Source organism: Ceratotherium simum, chromosome 25 (assembly GCF_057802395.1).
Source record: "Ceratotherium simum simum isolate JZ-2026a chromosome 25, ASM5780239v1, whole genome shotgun sequence".
NCBI lineage: Eukaryota > Metazoa > Chordata > Mammalia > Perissodactyla > Rhinocerotidae > Ceratotherium > Ceratotherium simum.
The window spans coordinates 16,818,465-16,842,419 of record NC_141924.1 but is presented as its reverse complement, the minus strand read 5'-3'; the positions used below and the strand labels follow the sequence as shown (position 1 = coordinate 16,842,419).

Sequence of the window (23,955 nt, the reverse complement as noted above, 5' to 3'; positions counted from 1 at the left end):
TAAGAGAGAGAGAGATTTGACACACACAGAAGAGGAAAAGGGATGTAAACACAGAGGCAGAGAGGGCAGTGACGTGGGCGCAAGCCAAGGAACGCTGGCAACCACCAAAAGCTGGAAGAGATGAGGAGCGGGCTCTCCCCTAGATCCTCTGAAGGGAGCACAGCCCTGCTGGCACCTTGATTTTGGACTTCTGGCCTCCAGCACTCTGAGAGAAGACATTTCTGTTGTATTAAGCCACCAAGTTTGTGGGAGTTTGTTACAGCAGCCACAGGAAACTAATACACCCAGCAAACGGGCAAGAACCTTGGAATATGCATTTTAATCAGTTCCCCTGGGTGATTGTGAGTCCCCCCTACAAAGATGGAGAAGCAGACAGAGACCTAGACTGCAACTCCAGGAGGACTGTGAATTCTCACACTCCGTCATTTTTGCTCCTCGCCTATTCAAATTGGGCGAGACGGGAGCACGTCGAATGCTTAAATGCCGATGGGAAAGTAGAGACAGGAGGTGGAGGTTGAGTTATGGGACTGCAGGGAGATAAATGATGGAGGCACGTCCCCAGGGAAGCAGAGCGGGGGATGGGTGAAGGAGGACTCCTTCCTCTCCGGGATGGGAGCGGGACATGAACGCTGGAGATGGGCAGCTGGTTGTCCGCAGGGAGGAGACTGTTATTCGTGTATCATTTTTGCTCTGCCTGGACCTCAGCACTCCATTTACAACCCTCCAGCTCTCTAAGTCACCTTCTTCAGAATGTGACAGGAAAGCCAAAGAAGGTTCCATGGTCAGTCACATGCACCTGCTGGCACCATTAGCAGAAATCACCTCCTCACCCTGTACCCCGTGGCACCTGCCCCATTTCAGGGCATTTATATAATCACCCGTTAATGGGACTGACTTGCACACTGCAAGGGACTTGTTCTTCTGGTGTGAAACGACTTATTCTTCCCTAAAAGCATTGACCCTACCCACGATGCCTTGTTTCACACTTCCCAAGCAGCGTGTGTGTGCACTCGGGGTGTCAGGAAGGGGTCCTCCGAGTATCCAGCCCCCGAGCCTCCTCCCTGCCCCGGCCGATCATGTATGACGGTGAAGGGGCAGAATCAGTGTAGAAAGGGGAGGCTGCATGGCTGCAAACAGTTAAGTCCTCTTGCACCTGTTGGAGGTGCGTATGAGTCAGGGTTCTCCAGAGAAACAGAACCAAAAGGATGTGTGTATGACCCAGGCAAGAGTTGATGTTGCAGCTTGAATCCAAAGGCATTTAGCTGGCAGAATTCCCTGTTCTTCGGAGGAGGTCAGTCTTTTTCTCTTACGGCCTCCAACTGATTAGATGAGGCCCACCCACCTTATGGAGGAGAATCTGCTTTACTCCAAGTCCACCGATTTAAATGTTCATCTCATCTAAAAAAATACCTTCACGGCAACCTCCAGACTAGTGTTTGACCACACATCTGGGTATTGTGACCTAGCCAAGATGACATAAAGTTAACCATCACAGGGTGTATTTTTTTAAGCATTTACATTCCCAGGATGATGCTAAACACTGGCGTGAATACAAAATACCTATCAGACAATGAGGTGGATGCTTGGTTCAGAACAAACTCCCCAAGACTGAAAGATTCTGTTTCATAAGATTGTTGGAAGACTAAAGGAGAATCCTGGTGGGAGGCAGACCCCACCTCCCACGATAGAGGCTGACATCAGCTGACACTTGGTCTCCCAGCCTCCCTTGCAGCTTGGCACAGGCTTGGGAACCAGGCTCAGCCAATCCGACATACCGGCCAATTTTAATCAGGAGGTCCAGGTACAAACACGGTCCTTCTTCCATTCCACCGTCTCCCGGGCCTCCAACCCCTCTTGCAGCTCTCTCACTTCTGGCCTCACTTTCTCCCTCTTAAAATAATAGAATTCACCTTCCCTGCTTTCTGGCTTCTGTCACAATACTCCCTAGGGCCTGGTTACTCAAAACGTGGTCCATAGTCTGGCAGCTGCATCATCGCCTGGGAGCTCGTTAGAAATGCAGAATCTCAGGGCCTGCCCCAGACCCCCGACTCAGAATCTGTATATTAACAAGATCCCAGACAATTCATACGCAATTAATGTTTGAGAAGCACGGATCTAGAACACACCGCTTGGCTCCTCCCACTCCAAGCTGTCTGCAGGAACGACCCTCATGGGCAGTCTGACCACACTTTGCACAATAGGGCTGTCACTATAGTAACCAGCCATGGCCACCTCTGGCCTCTGCCATCTTGCTAGCTTTGGTGCCACCAATCCAGTGAGATCCCAGTGAATATTGCTATAGAAACCAGCACTGGGTATAGTCTACCATCAATGTTGCTGCTTTTCCTTCATTCTCTGTATCTCTGGAATTATGAGCTTCCTAAACCACAGTCAAACATCTAAATTCCTCTCCAGACTAAGAAAGACTCAACAAATAACAAAGATGAAAAGTCAGGGCCATACAATTTATAAAGGAAAGGCATGGCAACCACAGAGGTTTCTTTTGATTTGGAAAGAGGAGCATCCCTCTGCGTCGCTCTGTGTAACAAGGCCTTTTCCTCCATCCGACGGAGAGAAGGTTGAATGATGCTGAAAACCACGTTGGTAAATAATGATGATAACATCTGCCACTTATGGAGCACTTTCTTGGTACCAGGTGCCGGGCTAAGTACATCATCCCATCCAATTCTTACAATCACCTCTGAATTAGTTTCCTGTGGCTGCTGTAAAAAATTGCTACAAATGTGGAGGCTTGCACCAGCACAGATTTATTATCTTACGGTTCTGGGGGTCAGAAACACAAAATCAGGCTCAGTGAGCTCCAGTTAAGGGCCAGTTCCTTCGGGAGGCTCTCCGGGAGAATCTCTCTTGCCTTTTCTAGCTTCTGGAGGCCGCCTGCATTCCTTGGCTCATGACCCCTTTCTTGCTTTAGTCCAACTTCTGGCGTCAGTCCTCACATCTCATATGGACCTTCTTGCCTCCCTCTTCTAAGGACCCCTGTGATTGCATTTAGGACCCACCTGGATGACTCAAGATAGCCTTCTCTTCTCAAAATTCTTAACCTCATCACATGGTGCAAAGTCCATTTTGCCAGATACGGTAACATTCACAGGTTCCAGGGATTAGGCTGTGGACATCTTCGGGGGGGCCGTTGTTTAGCCAACCACACCCTCTGAGTAGGTACTGTTATTATCCCCATTTTTCTGATAAGAGAACTGAGGCAGGACAATTGGAAAACCTTGTTCGAGGTCACACAGCTAGAAGGTGAAGCTGGAATCCAACTCCTGGGCAGTCTCTCTCCAAAGCCCAAGGTTCTAACCTCTGCACTGTATGGCCTCCAAATGGCTTTCAACTCATCCACTGTGGTCACTATGTTGAAGGAAATGAACCCAAAACTCTAAAGAGTTTGGGCCTCCAACTGAAGCTCCTCTACAGCAGACTAAAACCTCAAGGGCAGGGCAGGACTTAAGTCAACCCACAGGTGTATTCGTCAGCCAGGGTCTCCATAACAGATGAACACAGACTAGGTGGATGACCAAAAGAAATTTATTTTCTCACAGTGCCGGGGGCTGGAAGTCTAAAATCAAGGTGTCGGCAGGGTTGGTTTTTTCTGGCTGCCCTGGTTGCCTCTTTTCACACGGTCTCTCCTCTGTGCACACACGCCCCTGCTGTCTCTCTCTGTGTCCTAATCTCCTCTTCTAACAGGGACACTGGTCATACTGAATTAGAGCCCACCCTACTGGCCTCACTTTAATACAGTTACATTCTGAGGCACTGGGGGTTAGGGCTTCCACATATGAATTTGGGGGGACACAGTTTAGCCCATATGAACAGATATTGTCTCTGACCTCAGGAACAAGGCAGTTTAGGTGTCTGAGATGAATTCCAGAGCCCTATGGATGCCCTCACTCCCGGCTTTAATCCTTGGTCCATGTTCTTCACCCCTGTGTCCCCCTCCTCACCTGCCCTGACCCCATCAATATCCTGGCTCCGTGACTATATTAGTTTCCTGTGGCTGCTGTGACAAATTACCTCACACTTGGTGGGTTAAAACAACACACATTTATTTTCTTACAGTTCTGGAGGTCAGTAGTTTAAAATCAGTTTCACTGGGCTGCTATCAAGGTGTCAACAGGGCTGTTTTCTTCCAGGGGCTCTGAGGGAAGAATCCATTTCTTCACCTTTTCCAGCTTCTAGAGCTGCATTCCATGCATTCCTTGGTTCGTGGTCCTTTCCTCCATCTTTGAAGCCAGGAACAGAGGATCCTGCTTCAGTATCATCTGTGTCAAATCACTGTTTCCCTCCTATAAGGACCCTTGTGATAGCATTTAGGGCCCACGTGGATAATCCAAGATACTCTTCCCTTCTCAAGATCCGTAACTGAATCCCATCTGCAGAGTCTCTTTGGCCATCAACATTCATAGGTTTCAGGGAATAGGACCTGATATCTTTGGGGGCCATTCCTCAGCCTACCATAGTGATCCTTCCTTACACATGTCCTGGCCACTCCATCTGCACTGGAGGGACAAATAGGAGATGATGCATATGAAAGCCCTTGGTGAGATGTAAATACGTTTTCTGCCTCAGGGCCTTTGCACTGTCTGTTACTGCTGCCTGGACTGTCCATTCCTCTACACACACATTCACATATGGCTGATTCTTACACATCTTTGAGGTTTTATCACCTTCTCAGGGAGGCCTTCCCACCAGCCCACCTCAACCCTGCTTATTCTCTATCTCAGCACCCTGGCACCTATCACAATTTGTAATTTCTTTATTACTTGTTGGTTTATGTTTCTTATCTATCTCCCTGTTAGATTGTTAGCTCTAGGAGGGCAGGGACCTGGTGAGTCCTGTTCTCCATTCTATCCCCAGCCCCTGAAAGTGTTCCTGCAATATGGGTGCTCCCTAAAGCATTGTTGGGTGAATAAATGACGTTAAGAGATGATACTGCCTCAGTTACCCACCCCTGGCCGGGTTTGGGTTTTATCCTTGAAGGTACTGCCTCTGGGTACACCTGTGGCTCAGTATTTCCCAAATCCAGCCATGACCTCTTTGTGGGAGGGTCTTATCTCCTAATCTCTCCAAAGCTTTCTGTCCCCATCACCAGGACCCTCATGTGCTTCCCGTCTTCCCTGCTCCACACGCTAGCCCCTTCCTCAGCCCCCAGGCAGCTGGCTATTTTAATCGAATCAAAGAATTCTGGATTAGGAAGGAACCAAATAGACCAAGGGTTGGCCAACTATGACCCACCATCTGATGTTGTGACTAAAGTATTCTTGGAATGCAGCCATGTTCTTTCATTTATGTATTGTGTGTGGCGTCTTTCTCACTACAATGGCAGAGTTGAGTAGTCGAATAGAGACAGCAGGACCCATAAAGCCTAACATATTTACTCTCTGGTCCTTTACAGAAAAGGTTTGCTGACCCCTGAAATAGACCATCTGATCCAAATCTACCCACTTTACAGATGAACACACTGAGAGCCAAAACATTTACAGACCAGAGCCAGAGTCCTCCTATGAGCTACTGGCAGATTCAGGACAGGAGTTCAGTTCTGCAGAATCCTAAACAGGCTTCTCCCACAAACCATACCATCCCCTTTAGCACCCAGCCCCTCCCCAGTGACACTCCCTTTCAGTTCTGGGTGGTCACCCTCATCACCAGCTCTCTCTTCTCTGTCAGAGAGGCCCCATGTGTCTGTTCTCCGTCTCCTGCTTGAATCTGGGCCCAACAACCTTCCTGAGCTCACTTACTCTCCTGACCCCAGAAGAAGCCCATCTATGCTTTCTCTTCCCTTCTAGAACCTCTGGTCCCACCCCCACAGACCTTCTCTTCGAACACCACAGCAAAGATTTCCATGGCCACTGCCCTGTTTGAGTTGACCGTGTTCCCCTCTGTTCACCTCAGGCCACCCGGTCAGGGGTTATCAAACCTGGCTTGCTCCAGAATCCCAGAGGAGCTTATTTAGAATGCAGATGGCCGGGGCCCCACCCCAACCTGTTGAACCAAAACTCTGGGGGTGAAGTCAGGGCCTTGGCCATTTTCACACACTCCCCCCGTGATCCTGATGTTGAACATGGTCTCAGAACCACTTCGCTAAGCCAGAAGGTCCTCAAGCTTCCTCTAGGTTTTAGTCACTACAGACAACTTCAGAACAAAGTCTGCGGCCAGGAGAACATTGTTCTCTTAAAAAATATATAAGGTGATTGCAATCTTTTTTCCCTCACCCTCTCCTTAACACAAGGCCCTAGAATTCTTTCCCATCTCCGACTCCTCCAAAAGAAACATCACAAATAACACTACTTTTTCCCTCCGAGTAGACAAGATAAGAAGATTTTTAAATGAGTTGCTGGCAGAGAATTCATGAGCTTATAAACTATTGGGGTCACAGTGACGGAAAAAAAGGCAATGTTGAAAGGAGAGAATAGGTACGTAGAAAATTCCAGAGGAGGCTGGAATCCTGGGGTTCAAGGTTTCTTATTCTGGTGCTCACCAGCTGTCTTGGTAAAGGTGTTATTCTGAAGGCGGCAGGGTCTCTTTTTCTCCTCTTCTGTATTCATGAGGAGCTGGCGGGCGTGCCCTGGGCCTCGCATCTAACAGGAAAGACAGCAGCCGAAGGGCAGTCTGTGATGGAGACCCCGCCCCCCAGGCACGGGGAGTTGTGGGCTGTGCTGGGGGCACTGAGCAAAGGGAAGGCAGGACAGGGGGTGGGGGTGCTGCCTCTGAAAAACAACCCAGAGGGGAGCTCTCTGAGCACTCCGGGCTAGTGACGGAGACATGGTGACAAAAATAAGTCCTGCTCACCTGAGACAGTAGAATCCAATTCAATTTCAAGTCAGTGTGTGTTTATTGAGTGCCTGATTCGGTTTAGGTGATGGAGAGAAGGAGAGAATGAGCACGACAGCCTAAGCAGCAGGCTGATTCAGGCAGAAATTCCCTGGGAGTCTGCCCCACAGGTCCATGGGTCCAGAAACTCGATTTTATCCGTTTCACCCTGTAAGAAATTGGTAAATCTCAGTCTGTTTCATAAACAAATATTGATTAAGTGCTTACAGCCTGCCAGGCACTGTCCTGGGGCTGGGGCTGGATCAGGGAACCTAGCAGTCCCAGTCCCCTGCCCCCGTCCCCATTCTAATGGGACATCGACAGCGCATAAGGCCAACGGGTGGGCTCTACTGCAGGAGGGGTCCATGTGGGGTGGAGTCATCAAAAGAAATGTGTAGGTGGGATTCGAACTATGGTTTGAAGGTTAAGTGGGGTGTAGATTTTTAAAGGGCTGGAAGCCTTACAGACAGAGAACTGAGCTGCATGAGCAGGACTGAACATGGCGTGCCGTCAAAGGTCCATGACCAGATCAGATTCCCTGGGGTAACAAGTGCATGCTGGGTAACAGAGTGCATGCTGGGAAGTTGGAGAGGAGAATGTGTCACATGGGGTTGCAGCATATGGGCTGTGAAGTCAAATGACTCCGGTCTGACTCCCAGCTCTCATACTTACCAACCTCGTGATCCAGGGCACATTACTTAACCTCAGTGAACTTCATTCTCCTGATCTAGAAAATGGACATAATCATAAACTAGCCCGTAGGTTGGTCCTAAGCATTTAGATGAGATCATGAATGGGGATTAACTGAGATTAATGTAAAAGGCTTAGCTGTTGAATATTAACATTGGAGAAATAGATTGTTCTCTAGGAAAACTGGAACCTGCCACCAAAAATGTGGTGGGAAGCTCATGATATCTGCATACTGAAGGGTTTGCTGCCCTGTAAACCCTCTGTTTACCACCCTCTTCTCACTCCCATGGCAGCCCTGCTGGCCTGAATGGCAGCTCCAGAGCTAGGGTGAGGCAAGAGAGGCGCCTAGAACACATCTGCATGACCTGGCCTCCTTAAATTTTTTAACCTAGGTGCCCCACTTGCCTCATCCTCGTCGCTGGCCCTGCTGAATGGTAGGACACCTTTTTGAGCAACACAGTATGTTTCTCAAAGTGTGGTCCTTGATCTGTCTAAATCGGAATCATAGGAGCTGCTTATTAAAGTTATATCCACGTACCCTATGCAATCAGCATCTCTGGAGATAAGGCCAGGGAATCTGCATTTACACACACACACACACACACACGCTCAGGTAATTCCCGGGCCCTTGGCCCTCTAATAATACTTCAGAGCAGAAGTTCTCTGAGTGTGGCCCCCAGCCCAGCAGCAGCAGCAGCAGCCAGGAACTCATTAGAAATGCAAATTATTGGCCGCCTCCCCTGATCTACTGAATCAGACACCTTGGGGGTGGGGCCCAGCAATCTGTATTTTAGCAAGCCCTCCAGATAATTCTGACGCACATTAAGTTCACATGGGGGAGGTGTTAAAAGCCACCAATGTTCAGCCCCATTCTAGACGAATTAAATCAGAATTCCTGGGATAGGACTCTGGTATCAATATATTTCAAAAGCTCCTCCCCTCCTCCCATAATCCTAATGTGAGGACAGAGTTTATCATCATCACTGGAAGAAACAGGAAGATGGCACAAATGTATTATACTTAGAAAGTAATAGGTCAGCCATAGGCATTGTCTCAGTTAATTCTTGCAACAAGCTGGACCCGTGCTGTGATCTCATTAGCAGGTGGGGAGCCTGAGACCCCCCGATCTTTGGGGCTGTGGCCAAGGCCCCAGGGACCCCACTTTGCTGGCTGTGATTGGGCTGCTGCAGGCCTGGCTCTCCGGGAAGGCTGCCTGTTGACTTGGCTCGCTCTCTCTGCGCCTTTTCCAGGTGCAAAAGCCTGTTGGCAGCAGGGTGCTTGGGCAGAGCTGAGGCCTGGAAGAGCTCCAGCAGGATGACAGGGAGCAGGCTGGGGATGGGGAGGGGGACTTGGAGGGCACCTCAGGAGTGTGCCCAGCGTGGAGAGCCCCAAGTACTAATAACCCAAGGCGTTTGGGGGAAGTTTCTACTCAGCACCAGACTGTGTGCTTGGCGCTTTAAGTGAGTCATCTCGTTCATGTCCACATGATCTCTGAGGGAGAGAATACTAGCAGAACAGTCACAACGCATCCGTTCACAGTCACACTCACTACCCCGTTTTACAGATGAGGAAACTGAGGCCCAAAGACTCGGGAGAGCCCGCCCCGAGGTCCCCGGTGCGCTCGGGATGTCTGCAAAGGCTGTCCCACCACTCCGGGATTCAGAGGCAGGGTCTCCAGGGAAAGCGGGGTGCGGGTAGGGAGGGGGGGATCGGCGACGAGCAGGGGGTGGGGCCGAGCCGCAGCCCCCGCGCCGGGCGCCCTAACGCGTCTCCGCGTCTCCCCGCTGCAGGCCCTTCCTCGTGCTGCCGCCGCTGATGGAGTGGATCCGGGTGGCCGTGGCGCACGCCGGCCACCGCCGCAGCTTCTCCATGGACAGCGACGACGTCCGCCAGGCGGCCCGGCTGCTGCTGCCTGGCGTGGACTGCGAGCCGCGCCAGCTCAGGTAGGGCCGGCGGGCCGGGCTCGGGGGCGGGCCGGGCGCAGGAGGGGCGCCCTCCCCGGCACAGCCCCAGCCCGCGCCGGGGAGGGACGGCCGGCCGCCGGCAGTCCGCGGGCTCCGGGCCCGTCGCATCCACCCCTCCGAGCCGAGTCCCGCCCGGCGAGTTGCGCCGAGCGCACGTTGCCGTCACCGAGCTTGGGGCTCCGCTGGTTTCAAGACGCACGCGGGCTTAACAAGAAGCAGGGCCCTCGACTTCCAGGGATGGAGGGCAGGAGCGAGTGGGAATGCTCCGACTCTGATTACAAGACATCCGTGTGCCTTGTTTCTACTCCTATTCTTTCTATTAATATTCTCTCTCTCTCTCTCTCTCTCTGTCTCCCACACACGCGCTCTCTCTTCCTCTGTCTCCCCCTCTCTCCCTCTTTCCACAAGAAGTAAATTGTGGTCTTCCTGTGGTTTTCTAACAAAACTTTGCAGAGTAAAATTTCTAGCTGGGTAAGAGCGCCCCTCTGCATTTTCACATGCATGGGGATGGAGTGGCGCGCTCTCAATTCCTCACACCTGTGTCCAGGTCTCTCCTCCATCAGGGTGGGAATTATCATGGGCCGTTCAGGAACCCCATGCAAGGGGCTCATTTTTATCCAAAGCGAAAGAAATAAAACAACTCACTCAGCTGAGTTCAAAACCTGGCTCTAAATGCAAAAAGCACAGAAACTCAGAGGGATGCGTGTGTCTGTGTGTGTGCGCGCGCGTGCGCGCACCTGCCTGACTCCCTGCGATGTTTTCCGGATGGTCATTGTCACCCTTTCCAAATCCCCACTGCCCACCTAATGAGAAACTGTCCTTCCTCTAAAGTTCGTCTAGTACAATCATGTGGCCAGGGTGCAGAGATTTCCACCCTTCCAGGATCTGATTGGGAGTCTGCAGGGAAATGGAGGGTTTGCAGTATAAACAGAGCCCACTGAAGGCCTGGAATTGCCCCTCAGCCCAAGAACATGCAGGGGGCTGATCGAAGTCATCATTGCTCGCATTTATTGAGCGCTTACCATATGCTGGGCACTGTTCTAAGTGCTTTACACAGATTAATTAATATCTGATATTCCCCAAACCCTATGAAGTGGGTACTGTTGTTATGCCCACTTTACAGATAAGGAAACTGAAGCACAGATAGGTTAAGTAACATGCCCAAGATCACGGGACTGGTAAGTGGTGGAGCCAGGGTATGAATTCAGGCAGCCCAGACCCCCAGGCCCATAGGTCTAACCATTGAGTTGTACTATCCTCAGGTTTCTCTCTAGGCAGTTTCTGGCTGTGCCACCATCCCTTACTCCTTGTCACCTAGAGTAACAGCAGGTCTCAGGGAGAGGCTAGGGAGCAGCCATTTATTGAGCACCTACTATGTGCCAGTTATCAATTGCAACAAGAGATTTACTTTAATCTCTGAAGCAGCCTCCTGAGGTTAGCATAATCTTCCCATTTTACAGATTAGGAAGCTGGTGGTGGACAGCTTGCAGGTGGAGGTGCCAGCGGTGAGATCCTTGTGGCTCGTACTCTGAAGCCCATCCTCTGCCCACCAGACTCTCCTGCTTACTGTTTCCTGGTGTGGCCCCCTACCTGTAGGCTCACTGCCACCACCCCTGCTCACTGTCCCCAGCTCCAACCTGGGATGACCTTGAGACTCCAGCTCTCCTCAGTGCAGGAAGCTTGAGGCTGCTGGTGCCAGGGAAAGTAAGATGCTTCCTTACCTCTTGTTGACAAAGCACTCCTTGTTTGTCATGCTCTCAGGAGACCCCACAGCGTAAAGGTTAGGAGCCTGGGCCAAATCCCACCACCACAGTTAAGGCTGTGCAACCTTGGGCAAGCTAGCTAACCTCTCTGGACCTTAGTTTTCCCACCCGTAACATGGACATAATAGTAGCAGCCCCCCTCAGAGGTTGGTGCAAGCCCAAAGTAGGGTCATGACAATGCCGGAAAGGAAGGAAGTGCTCACGACATTGTTGTTATTAGCTAGCATCGCCCCAGGTCTCTCCTATTCCTGAAATGGTAATGGAGGCTCATCCCCAGGTATTGCTTGATAATTCTTAAAGGCTTTTAACACTTTCTCATGTGAGCCTCCAAACAAACACTGTTGTTATCCAGGAAAGTGGCACCGTGCCATTTTACAGAGGAAGAAATCAAGGCCCAGCAAGACTAGGTTACTCTCACAACATCACACAGATATTAAGTGAGAGTTGAGAGCCAGGTATCAAACCCAGACACTCAGAGATATAACCAGTTTTTCTGGTCCCCAACCCAAGACCTAGACTCAGCACTCTTGGAGGATGCTCATAACTGTCTTCCAGACGCTTCTATTTCTTATCGTGATTCCATAGACTGAACATGAGCTTCAAGGACCGCTGTCCATCTCTATGCCCCTCTTCCAGCACGAAGCGTTTACTGCATGGTCTGGTGACAAGTGTGTGTCATTCACACCACTTGTGTGGTGTGTCACTGTGTGACAGTCACACCAAGGAAGTTCAATTTCAGCGTCCGTCCGGCGTGAGGCCTCAGCCCTGGCATTCGGGATGTGCCTGTGATGTCCTGACGGCCACAATGACGGTTCAGAGCAGAAAAACAGAAGAAGCCAGTTCCATTTGAGTCTCTAGGCTATTTTCAGTCCTTTATCTCTCAATTCTTGACTCATTTGTCTCCAGAATGATGATTTGTGTGTCGAAAACACACTAATTGATTGTTCCAGCAAAATTTTCATCAAGTTTGGAAATCATTTTCAAAGAGAAAACTAAATTGTAGTATTTCATTAGCTTTCCTAAATAATAAGCATAAGACTTACAAGTTCCATTAACTAGACTAAATTCAGTACATGAAAGGATGAACCAGTTTTTCGTTTTTTTTTTTTTTTTTTTTGGTGAGGAAAATTAGCCCTGAGCTAACATCCATTGCCAATCCTCCTCTTTTTTGCTGAGGAAGACTGGCCCTAGGCTAACATCCGTGTCCATCTTCCTCTACTTTATATGTGGGATGGCATCACGGCCTGGCTTGATGAACAGTGCATATGTCCGTGCCTGGGATCCAAACCCGCGAACCCTGGGCCACTGAAGCAGAACACATGAACTTAACCACTACGCCACTGGGCCAGCCCCATGAACCAGTTTTTTTGAAAAAAGATTACCTTTTTTTCAGTCTAGGCAACATATACATCTATACGTATATTTTCCAATTTCATTTAATGTGACGTGAAGTAGGAATTACTGTCTCCAATTTGCAAGTAACAGCATCAAGGAAGTCTTGTTCATTCAGATAGCCAACAAATAGATATTGGACACCTACTCTGCACCTGCACCAACAGTCTTTGTGGTGTGCCGTCCCCAACAATTATGCAAGGCTGACTTTTTTATCCCATTTTACAGAGAGGAAGGCTGAGGCTCATTGAGGTTCTGGAACTGGTCCAAGGTCACACAGCTACTGTGAGGCAGATGAGGTCTAGAATGGAGGACTTGGTGAGTGGAGGTACAAATAGTCTCCTTGTCTTTCTACCTGTGCAGACATTCATCTTCTGCATTGCCAGCCAGGCTCCTAGTTCTGAGTCAGTCCGAGCTGAGCTGCCCTCTCTAAATAAACAGCCCTAGAGAAGTGGGGGCAGTTTGGCATTCTGACAAATGCAGGAACTTGGGATATGGTCTTGGTGGCTAGAGTGTCAGTGACTATTAGCACATGTAATTACCTACCAGCTGGCCGAGGTTTCCTGGTGGGAGGCAGCCTGGACACCAGCCTGAGCAGAGCAACCAGAGTCAAGGATTCCCGGGCCTGCCGCTAGTGCTGCCATTGATTTTCAGAGTGACCTTGGTCAAAGCTGCCTGGGCTCTGCTTTTGTCTTTATTCGGCTACTATAAATCCTCACCATGGTGATCGGGTTTATTCAAAAGGAACACCATTTGATGCAGCTGCAGTTTGTAAGCTGACAGAGGTGACCCATTCATTCTGCCTTAATTAAAGTAACAGATAATCTAAACCTGGGAAATTTGGCGTTTTTTTTTCTTTTTCCTGTCCTTTGGGAGGTGGGGGAGAGGGACAGTATAAAGGAAGGCAAAAATAATATATCCTGGCAGGGTTTGTACATTTCCTTATTAATAATTGGTTTTGAAGCATTTCAGAAATACAAAGAGTAAATACTGTTTTTTTTCCCATATTTGTAAGAGGAAGTTTTTCTGCTCTGGAGTGAGGCTGTGTTAAAATAAAGGTAGTAAGATGTGTTCTCAAATCCTCTCTTAGCTGATGAATAGCACCTAACAACAGGATTTGGGGGTTATTAGAACCATGAGCTTGCTCCAGGAAATGGTTAGTCTTTTTCTAAGTGTTTCTCAAATTCAAACCAGATTTTGAGCTGTCCTAGAATGGATTGGTTTGGGGGTGGTGAGGTGCAGAGTGTCAGGCTGAGACTCGGGACACCTAGGTCATTACATTCTTTTCTTCGCTCTTTCATCATATTTATGGAGCACCCACTAAGTGCCAGACCCCACACTAGACGCTCCCATCTGAGTCTGCTGCTTTCTAGACGGTGAACTTGGGCAAGTCACCTCGCCCATCTCGGAGGGGGTGACAGCTGCTTCATGGAGTGGGGAACCTCAGTAGGGAGTCACATGTGAATTTAACCAGTTGCACCACTGTTTGCTCTGCTTCTTTTAACCCTTGCCATGTCTCCTGGGCACCTTTCGAGGTGAACAGCTTTTGTTATTTGTCCAGTGTGGGTCCATCTGGGTTCTGAGGTGAAGGCTGTACCACAACAGCATGTGAACTGAAATGCTGGTGCCTCTAACACAGCCCCATAATGACAGCTGGAAGTTGGAGTTCATTTACCAAACACGTATGGACTGCTGATGGCCCGCGAGGCCCTGTGGGGGGCCCAGGGATACCAAGTCAGGGAAGACCCAGCTGCCGCCCAGAGGCCACAGCCTCTGGCAGCCCCAGAGTCACGTGGGAGACAGACCCCATGCCGCTGGAGCTGCTGGCCCTTGTTCCTATAAACATCTGTGGCCTTTAAGAAAAGCGTCCCCGGCTGAAGGGAATTCCAGCCCTTGGTGTCAGGAGATGAGAGGCTCTCCGTCCATCCGTTCACCCATCCGTATGGTGCCAGGTCTTGTTCTGGGCTCAGAGGGGACAGAGTCCCCGGGACTTACATGCTGCTGGGGAGACACAGACCATAAACAATAGCGAACAGATGAGCAAGATGATTTCACAGAGTCTGAGTACTGTAAAGAAAGTAAAATAGAGTGTGGGGTAGAGAGGAATTGAGAAGGGAGGGACACATTGACGGGGTGTTCAGAGAGCATCTCCAGGCCTTGGAGGAGAAGGGACAGTGTCACACTCCTGCTTGCTGTCCTGGCCCGAGGCTTCTGCAGACAACTGGCAGTGGGGGATCTGGAGCCACATCCATGCCAGCCATTTCCCTCGGTCGTGTCCACATCGACCCCTGAGCTCAGACCTGGGGCCTCCTCCCTTCTCTCTCTCAGAAGGTCACCTGCAGAGGCTGAGCACCTGGGCCTGGCGCACGTCTCTGCGGGCCCTGGAAGGCTCCCCGGCCTCTCACAGAGCCGGGAACTGCTCTCTCCTCTCCCCCTGAGTGCCCTTGTCCCTCCCCGGCTCAGGACAAATCCTGCAGCTCCCCACCGCCTCTCCGGCTGGGCTGGCATAGAAGTGCAGTCGCGGAATGCCGGCCCCTTCTCCACCTCCTGCAGACATTAAATCCTCGCTGCCGCCCCCGCGCTGATGGCAGTGCATTAGTGCCTCCTGGAAGACAGGAAACTGCCCTCTCGCTGATCCCAGGAGAGTCGCTTTGGAGCTCAACTGTCCTTCCCCTGCAGTGTCAGGGACAGGCCACGGAGCCTGCTCCAGGAGCTGAGCTGCCGAGGCAGCCCTGCACTCAGCAGGCTCATACCAAGCACCCACTGTGTGGTTGGCCTACTATGAGTTAGCCTGGGGTGAGGGGGCAGAGAGGTCGAAGTAATTACAGAAAAATCTGGTAAATGCTCTAATATAAGGCAGTAAAGATCTAAGTCAGGGAGAGCTAGAAATGCAAGAGGTACTGTTTTATCTGAATCCTGAAGAAGAAACAGATTTACCAACTAGAAAAGGTGAAGAGAGGAGAGGAAGGGGGAAAGGGCATTAGAAAAATAAGTCCACACAGAAGAGAGCACATATGCAGAGGCCTCAAGGTGGGAACGTGTGTTGGAGGAAACATAAGGAATTCAAACCAAGAGCGTAGGGTTCAACCCGCACTGCTCTGAGCGCCTCCTGTGTGCCAGGCATTGGCTACAGTGCCAAAAGCTTGGTTAAATTCAGCCCATGGAGGGTCTTCTATGCCACGCCAAAGAATTTGGACTATATCCTGCAAGAGGTAGGAGCGGTTGCAGATTGTTAAACAGGGAAGCGACATCAGATTTGTATTTTAGAAAGAGAGGCTGGTGGTGGCACGGAAAAATGGGCTGAGGTGAGCAGGGGCACGGCCTGGAGTTCAGAAACTGCTGCAGGAATCCAGGTGAGAGATGCTGACGGCAGGACTAAGGCAGAAGCAGGGAGGATGGAGATATGGGGAAGGATGCTAGAGAAACAGCAAAGGGGGACGCAGCAGGACTTGGTGATGAATGTGGGGGGTAAGAGAGTGAGAAGTGTTAGAAATGGTCCTGGTGGGCTGGGGGTGAGGGTAGGTCCATGCAGAGTGAGTGTTTCATGGGTACAGAGTTCCAGTTTGGGAAAATGAAAAGTTCTGGAGATGAATGGTGGTAATGGTTGCACAACGGTGTGAATGTACTTAATGCCACAGAACTGCACACTTAAAAGTGGTTAAAACGGTAAATTTTATGTTATGTATATTTCACCACAATTTTTTTAAATGGCCCTGGGGTGTTATCCAGTGAAAAGACCACACAGAATAGTGTATCAGGTGTCACCCTTGTGTGGAATATACACATGTATATTTGCGATCCATGCTTAGGCTGTCCCTGGAAGGGTAGATATGAAACTGATAACCAGTCATATCCGAGGAGGGGAATTGGAAAACTGGGTGTAGCAGTTTCCTGTGGCTGCTATAACAAAGTACCACAGACCGGATGGCTTACAACAACAGGCATTTATTGACTCACAGCTCTGGAGGCTAAAAGTCCAAAATCAAGGTGTCAGCAGGGGTATCTCCCTCCGAAACCTCAAGGGGAGGATCCTTCCTTTTCTCTTCCAGCTTCTGGTAGCCCCAGGCCTTCCTTGGCTTGTGGCAACATAACTCCAGGCTCTGCCTCCTTCTTCACATGGCCGTCTTCTCTCTGTGTCTCTGTCCAAATTTCCATCTTCCTATAAGGACACCAGTCATATTGGATTAGGACCCACCCTAATGACCTCATCTTAACTTGATTACATCAGCAAAGACCCTATTTCCAAATAAAGTTACATTCACGGGTACGGGGCGGGGGTGGGGGGGTTGGTTTAGGACTTCAACATATCTTTTTAGAGGATAGAATTCAACCCATCACACTAGGGGACAAAGAGGATAGGGAAATTTACTTGATTGTTGGATTTTGTAGTATGTACATGTGATCCTATTCCCCCCCACCAAATTCTTATGTTAGAAATTAACTCTGAGGTCTCTATCTTGGGAGAGTGTGTAGCTAGGGATGCTTTTAACAAACACAGGACAAGGACAATATGGGAGAAGTAATAATGGGTTCAGTTTTGAAAATGTTGAGTGCGAGATGCCATCCCAGTTGGTCGTCCATGGAAATAAGCGAGTCTGTGTTGGGCTTCTCCACTGGAGGAAGGTTGCCAGGGAATTAAGTGCTCACCCTATCGTCTAATCAGAGAGGAAGCAGAGCACAGTGGTTAGGAGGGCAGGCCTTGCAGCCTGACTGCCTGGGTTCAGATCCTAGCTCAACTGCTTACTCTCTGTGCGACCTTAGGCAAGTTACTCACCTCTCTGGGCCTCAGCTTCTGTACCTGTAAAGTGGGGACACTAATATGCCCACCTCATAAGGTTGTGGGGATGATTAAGTAGAATAATATATATAAACCATTTAGCACCATGTGCATGTAAACCATGTAGCACACTGTGTCACAGTAAATGCACACTAAATATCAGCTGTTATCTTATTCCCCCTCTCTGGACCAAGAAAGTCAGCCCCTGGTTGCCTAAAACCAGAGCCTCATTTCCTCTGAGAGAGAAGGGAAATGAATATCTTGAAGATATGTGGTGGCACACCATCGGGGATGTGGTTTGTAGCCCAGGCTAAGGTCTGGCATGTCCTGGCCCTTCTGCCACGGCTGGTGAGTCAGTCCCTGGGGTGCAGGAAGAGAATCAACCGGGGATAACTGGCTTGGGGGCCACTGTCCCCACCCCAGTGACTCTAGAGTTCCCCTGGGCGACTCAAGTTTTATGTTTTCTCTGAAGTGTGAGATTTTGAAGGCCGTCATTGGCTGGAGTACTGAACCATGTCCAGAGCAATCAAATGTCCATCACCAGCTGCATTTGCAACCTGAAATAGGGTCACTAGTGAAAGGAGAGACCAGAGGGGAAGGAGGACATATGTAGACAGCAGATATGGCCCCTGATTGGCAGGGCCTTGTCCCAAGTGAGCAGAGGATAGGGGTCATAGAATATTCCAGAAGAAAGGGTCACAGCATAGACTTTATCTCAGACAGTTGGCTTCCTTCTCTCTTTAGGGCTGGGGCAGAAATCAGTTACCTTGATCATAGGGCCTACAACAGAGCCTGGCACATAGTTGGGACCCAATAAATATTCATTGAATGAATGGATAATGCAAAGGGCTTTGTGTTGGTGATACTATAAGTGAAGAGACTAAGACTTTTCCTAATTCAGAGGCAAAAAGGCTTCAACATGGAGACATTGTAGGCAGGTGATATTCAGGTGTAGAACTCAGAAGAGAGGTCTTAACTTAAGAAGCCTTTGGGGGAGATGCTGGCATTGAAGTCATGGGTGTGGATGAGATTGCCCAGGGAAGGGACTGATGAAGAGCGGTCACCATGAGATGAAGGAAGAGTGGTCCAAGGTCAGAAAAAAGCCCGAAGAAAGTGAGGTAGCAGACACCAAGGATACCAAGATGGAGAGGAGCCACCAGAGTCCAAGGCTACATGGCGATGGAGAAGATGCAGACCAAAGGAGGCCGCCAGGCTTGGCCGTGAGCGAACCATCAGCACCCTCTACAGCAGAGGTTTCAACAGCCTGGCGTGGGCAGCAACCAGATTGCAGGCGACAGACAGTTTGCCAACACTCGGAATTTGTTCTGAGCTTCCAAAGTGTTAAGAGCAAAACAGAAGCACATTTGATGCTTACAGCAACACCAAACCGCATCTGAAGTGGCATTTGGGGCTCGCTTCCGAGTCGGGGCTTCCCATCCAGGCTGGCAGTCTGAGGGTATGTAGTTTGCCGTATGGGATTGGCTTCAGGGATTTTTTTTTCTTTTTTTTGGCTCACTCTTGAGTCTGTTACATTTCTGCCCAAGGCGCTCATTTACTTATCTGCCAGCAAACCTCCCAAACTTGAGTTTAAAATATTAGTTACACAGGAACATTATCTTCCCTTAGCAATTATTCAGGCAACCAGTACTTACTACAAAGTTGTATACTTGGTAGAGAGTACTTCATACAAAACCATGACGGGGATGCTTAGGGCAACAATGAAGGAGCGGGTCCCATCCTTCAAAATGTTTGTAGTCATCACAACGTTCTGTGTGTATGTGCCATTTTCCAAAGTGAACTCACCTTTCATCTGTTCGTTAAATCACCTTACGAGAGGTTAAGAACCACCAGACTAGATGATCTCCAAAGTCCTTTCTAGGTCTGAAGGTTATTCAGTCTTGTGGTCTGAAGTTCAATGTGCAAGTGGTAATGACACTTTTGCCTATGAGGGAAACTGAGGCATGCAAGGGGTGAAGGACATAAATGGGGCTTAAGCTCATGCCCTCTCCTGTATCTTACAAGATGATAGAGGGAACTAATAATGGAGAACCTGTGTGGGCCAGCACTGTCCTGGGGGCTTCTCACACTCTGTTCCATTCAGTTCTCCCCCAACCCTATGAAGAGGCTGTATTTTCCTCTTCACACCTGAGAAAACCGGGGCTCTGGGGGGTTAGGGAACCTGCCCGTAGACACATGTAGAACGTGCCCCATCTTGGATTTAAACCAGGGTTGTCTCACTCCAAGGCCCAAGTTCTCTCTATTAAAAAGGTGGCTCCAATCACAGAGTCAACACTGGGAAATGGAAAGTAAGTTTTGAATGAGGCCACATCTTGAAAGACTCAGCCTCCAGCCTTAGTTCCTCTTAGGAATTCGGATGCACAGCAGCCTCCTATGTCAATCTAGCGTTGTCAACATTGTCCAGTGCCAGAGATCCCTGTGAAGACTTAACGTAGAAATATCCTACCAAATGGCCAGGCGGTGTATGAAGAGGGCTCAACCTCACCAGTAATCCTGGAAATGCAGTCAAAACCACACCCAGGTATGCATTTCATACCCCTCAGATCGGCAAAAAATTAAAGTCTGATGCTATCAGATTTGAACAAAGATATAGAATAGTGAGAACTCTTAAATACCACTGTAGGGCACTCTGAATCCACTTTCAAGTAAACTTGAAAACATATAATTCTACTGTTAGGTCTATACCCTAAACTCTCCCATATGGAAATAAAGAGACATGTACAAAGATGTTCATAGATGCAGTGTTTATAATAGCAAAACAAAGAAAAAGAAAAGAAACAAGTTGTCTGTCTACAGGAGAATGGATGAAAAAGTGATCATATGTTCATTCAATGGAATACCAAGTAGCAATGAAAATAAATGAACTAGATCTACATGTTATTGCATAGCTAAATCCCAGAAACAATATTGTGCAAAAAAAAAAAGCAAGTCAAGGCAGGATTTGTATAGTATGCTAAGATTTACACAAAGTTTACCAACATGCAAAGCAGTCTGTGTATTATTAAGAATTCATAAAAGTATACTTAAGTACACATAAAAAGTACAAAGCATGCATAGGGATGAGAAATGTCAAATTCAGGAGAATTTGGGAATTGTAACAGTTGAACTTTGCCCTTACACCTCAGGAATTGGTGTGTTTATTTGTGAAAATTGTTGTATAGAAGACAGTCAGTTCTTTCTAGAATTCCTTGGAGGATGGTGTGTATACTTTCATCTTTGAATCTCCAGCACCTAGCACAATAGCCAGCGTATACTTAGTGCTTCCTGTGTACTTCACTGAATTGACACTGAATTTAAAAACCATTTGTGGAATGGATTAACTAGGATGTAGATTCATTAGCTGTAACAGACATGAAGATACCTGTGGTTTGGATAAGATAAGAGTTTAAAATTCTCCCTCATGTAACAATCTAGGCATAAGCAGTCCTGGGCTGTTATGGCAACTCCAGGTCAGAGACCCAGACACCTTCCCTCTTGTTGCTCTGCCCTCCCTTAGGTGATACCTTCCTCTGCATGACCCCACTCACCAGGACTACATCTATCTAGTGGGAAGAGGGAAAGTAGAAGGATAGGGCATGCCTCGGAGATTGCATGCGTCACTTCCTCTCACTCCTTATTGTTCAGCACTTAGTCATGTGGCTATATCTAACTGCAAGGGAACCTGGGAAATGTAGTCTTTATCTCGGCAGCCATGTACCCAGCTGAAAATTCAGGTCCTACAACAATATATGAAGGAAACAAAGGACTCTGGAGGACAACAACCAGTCTCTGCCAAAAAGGGATACATTAAGGTCTTGTCAAAATCAGGGGTGACTCCTTTCTCTAAGGGTAGGCCTTATTTTCACCTCTTTTAAAATAAGCCATGTTGCCAAAGCAAGAGATAGGTAATGCTGCTTCATGATTTTTTACTGAAAATAACATATAACACATTCAGACATGAGCACGCTAGTTTCATTCTCCTGGGTGTTTGTAACCCTTTCGAGAGAAATCTTTTTTCACATATTTGAACAAACCCAGAATTTTTATTTGGGGGGGAAGCAAACACAGTGTATTTTGCCACTAACATCTACTTCTAAGGAGGAAAAATGTTCCAAGCCCCTTGATATCTCTCACAAGGCAGAAAAGATTGGCTGGGAGAAGGATGTCACACTTTCTTTACCTTATCTGAGGCAGTTTAATGAGCTGGCTCTTTTCTGTATTTTAGTAGCAGCATTAAACAGCAGGTGGGCACAATTTTTGGACAAAGATTTCTCCTAGGAACTTTGCAGCCATTCATGTTCCATTTGCTGCAATGATATAATTTTTTTTTTCTTAGAAAGTACATGGAGATCTTGGTGTGACTTACTTCAGCACAAAACAGTCTCAATTTATTCATCGTTTTGCTACCCAAAAGAAAAGGAAAAACTCCTGAGCTGGGGGACTTGAAGCCTATGAAAGGGAATTTGGCTTTCTTGGGAAAGCGTGTTGAGGAGGGGGTCCAGGGGCTGCTATCCAAGTCAGGCCCGTCATCCTCTGATTTGCCATTTCACGATTCATTTCTGAAGGCACCATTTTATTGTCACACTTACAGAATCCTGGAAATGGGAAGTGCTTGATATATGAGACAATGCAAAAAAATTTTATTACCTGCCAGCAGTGTTTCTCAACCTCAGCACTGTTGACACTTTGGGCTGGATAATTCTTTGTTGTGAGGGCTGTCCTGGGCATTGTAGGATGTTTAGCAGCATCCCCGGCCTCTACCTACCAGACGCCAGTAGCACCTCCCTAGTTGTGCAACCAAAGCTGTCTCCAGACATTGCCAAATGTCCCCTGGGTGACAGAATCACCTCCGGTGAGAATCACTGCCCAACCCGAACCCGAAGGTATCCAGAGAGAGACCTGCTAAATGACCTTAGAGGAAGACACGATTCTGCTCCCAAATATATCTGTGACCCCTACAAATCAGTTAACCTTTCTCAGGCCTCCAGTTTCCTGATCTTAAGAAGGTAAGGAGTTGAGCTGAGTGCTCTCTTTCAGCACTGACGTTCAGGGGTTCTGCAAGTCAGAAGCTGTTATATTGGACTTGTCTCTAGAATATGACCTGAAGGAAAGCAGGATATGGGGGGCAGGGCGGGGGGATTTGAAGTGAGGGGTACACCATGCATGCAGGCTAGAAAGCGGTCAGGAAATATGTGTATGGAGCAGGCCTTGCTGGCTGGAACGGTGAGAAAGAAGAAGTGGTTGAGAGATGAGGAACTTTCTAGAAGGGCAATTACAAGAGGGCCTTGAATTTGAAGCCCATGGTTGGGAATTTTTATTTCTTTGGCACCCAGCCCAGTACCTGGCATCTAGCAGTGACCCAGGCAGCATTTGAACAGAATCTAAGCAAACCTAGAAGGCCTTTGGTGGCACAGAGAGGCCATCAAGTGAGGCAGTAAGAACAGGGCTCCAGGAACAGCCTGCGTGGTTCAAATCTCAGTTATCCCACTTGCTGGCTCTGTGAGCTGGGGTGAATTTCTTAGCTGCTCTGTGCTGCACTTTCCTCTTTTGAAAGATGAAGATAAATTTTATAGTGTTAAAATAAGGGTTAGATAGGGGGCCGGCCCCATGGCCTAGTGGTTGAGTTCAGCGTGCTCTACTTTGGTGGCCTAGGTTTGGTTCCCGGGCACAGACCTACACCACTCGTCAGCGGCCGTGCTGTGGTTGGCGACCCACATACAAAGTAGATGAAGACTGGCACAGATGTTACCTCAAGGCAAATCTTCCTCAAGCAAAAAGAGGAAGATTGGCAACAGATGTTAGCTCAGGGAAAATCTTCCTCAGCAAAAAAAAGACAAAATAAATAAGGATTAGGTAAGATCATATATGTGAATGAGTATATAAGTGTATGTGTGTGTATAAATATATAGTTCCTGGCACACAATAAATGCTATATTATTTATGTTATTTATATGTTATTATTATTTTAAATAATAATATATTTTATATTATTATTATTTTATATTTATATTTTTATATTATTATTTTATAAAATATATATATGTGATATATTATTAATAATAAAATGCTATTATTATTATTTGGGAGGCAATAAAATATTTTGATATGGCAGCACGCAGAGTACCTTGCACACTAATTGAAATATAATAGGTGATCAGAATGAATTAATGAAGATTTCTTTTTTTTCCCAAACAGTTTTATTTATTTATTTTTTGTGTGTGTGTGAGGAAGATCAGCCCTGAGCTAACATCCATGCTAATCCTCCTCTTTTTGCTGAGGAAGACCGGCTCTGAGCTGACATCTATTGCCAATCCTCCTCCTTTTTTTCCCCAAAGCCCCAGTAGATAGTTGTATGTCATAGTTGCACATCCTTCTAGTTGCTGTACGTGGGATGCGGCCTCAGCATGGCCGGAGAAGCCGTGTGTCAGTGCGCGCCCGGGATCGAAACCCGGACCGCCAGTAGCAGAGCGCGCACACTCAACCGCTAAGCCACCGGGCCGGCCCCTGAAGATTTCTTAAAATAGTAGTTCCTTAATGTCCATCT

At 48.2% G+C, this 23,955-nt stretch overlaps 1 protein-coding gene across 2 annotated transcripts in view; it reads left to right on the top strand.

Moving 5' to 3' along the window:
• Positions 1-23,955, top strand: part of ABTB3 (ankyrin repeat and BTB domain containing 3) — a 302,523-nt gene that overhangs the window by 220,250 nt on the left and 58,318 nt on the right. For both annotated transcript variants that reach the window (XM_014780586.2, XM_004418069.3), the window contains exon 4: positions 9,309-9,461. In XM_014780586.2, the coding sequence (XP_014636072.1) occupies positions 9,309-9,461 (153 nt within the window). The remainder of the gene's footprint in view (positions 1-9,308; positions 9,462-23,955) is intronic.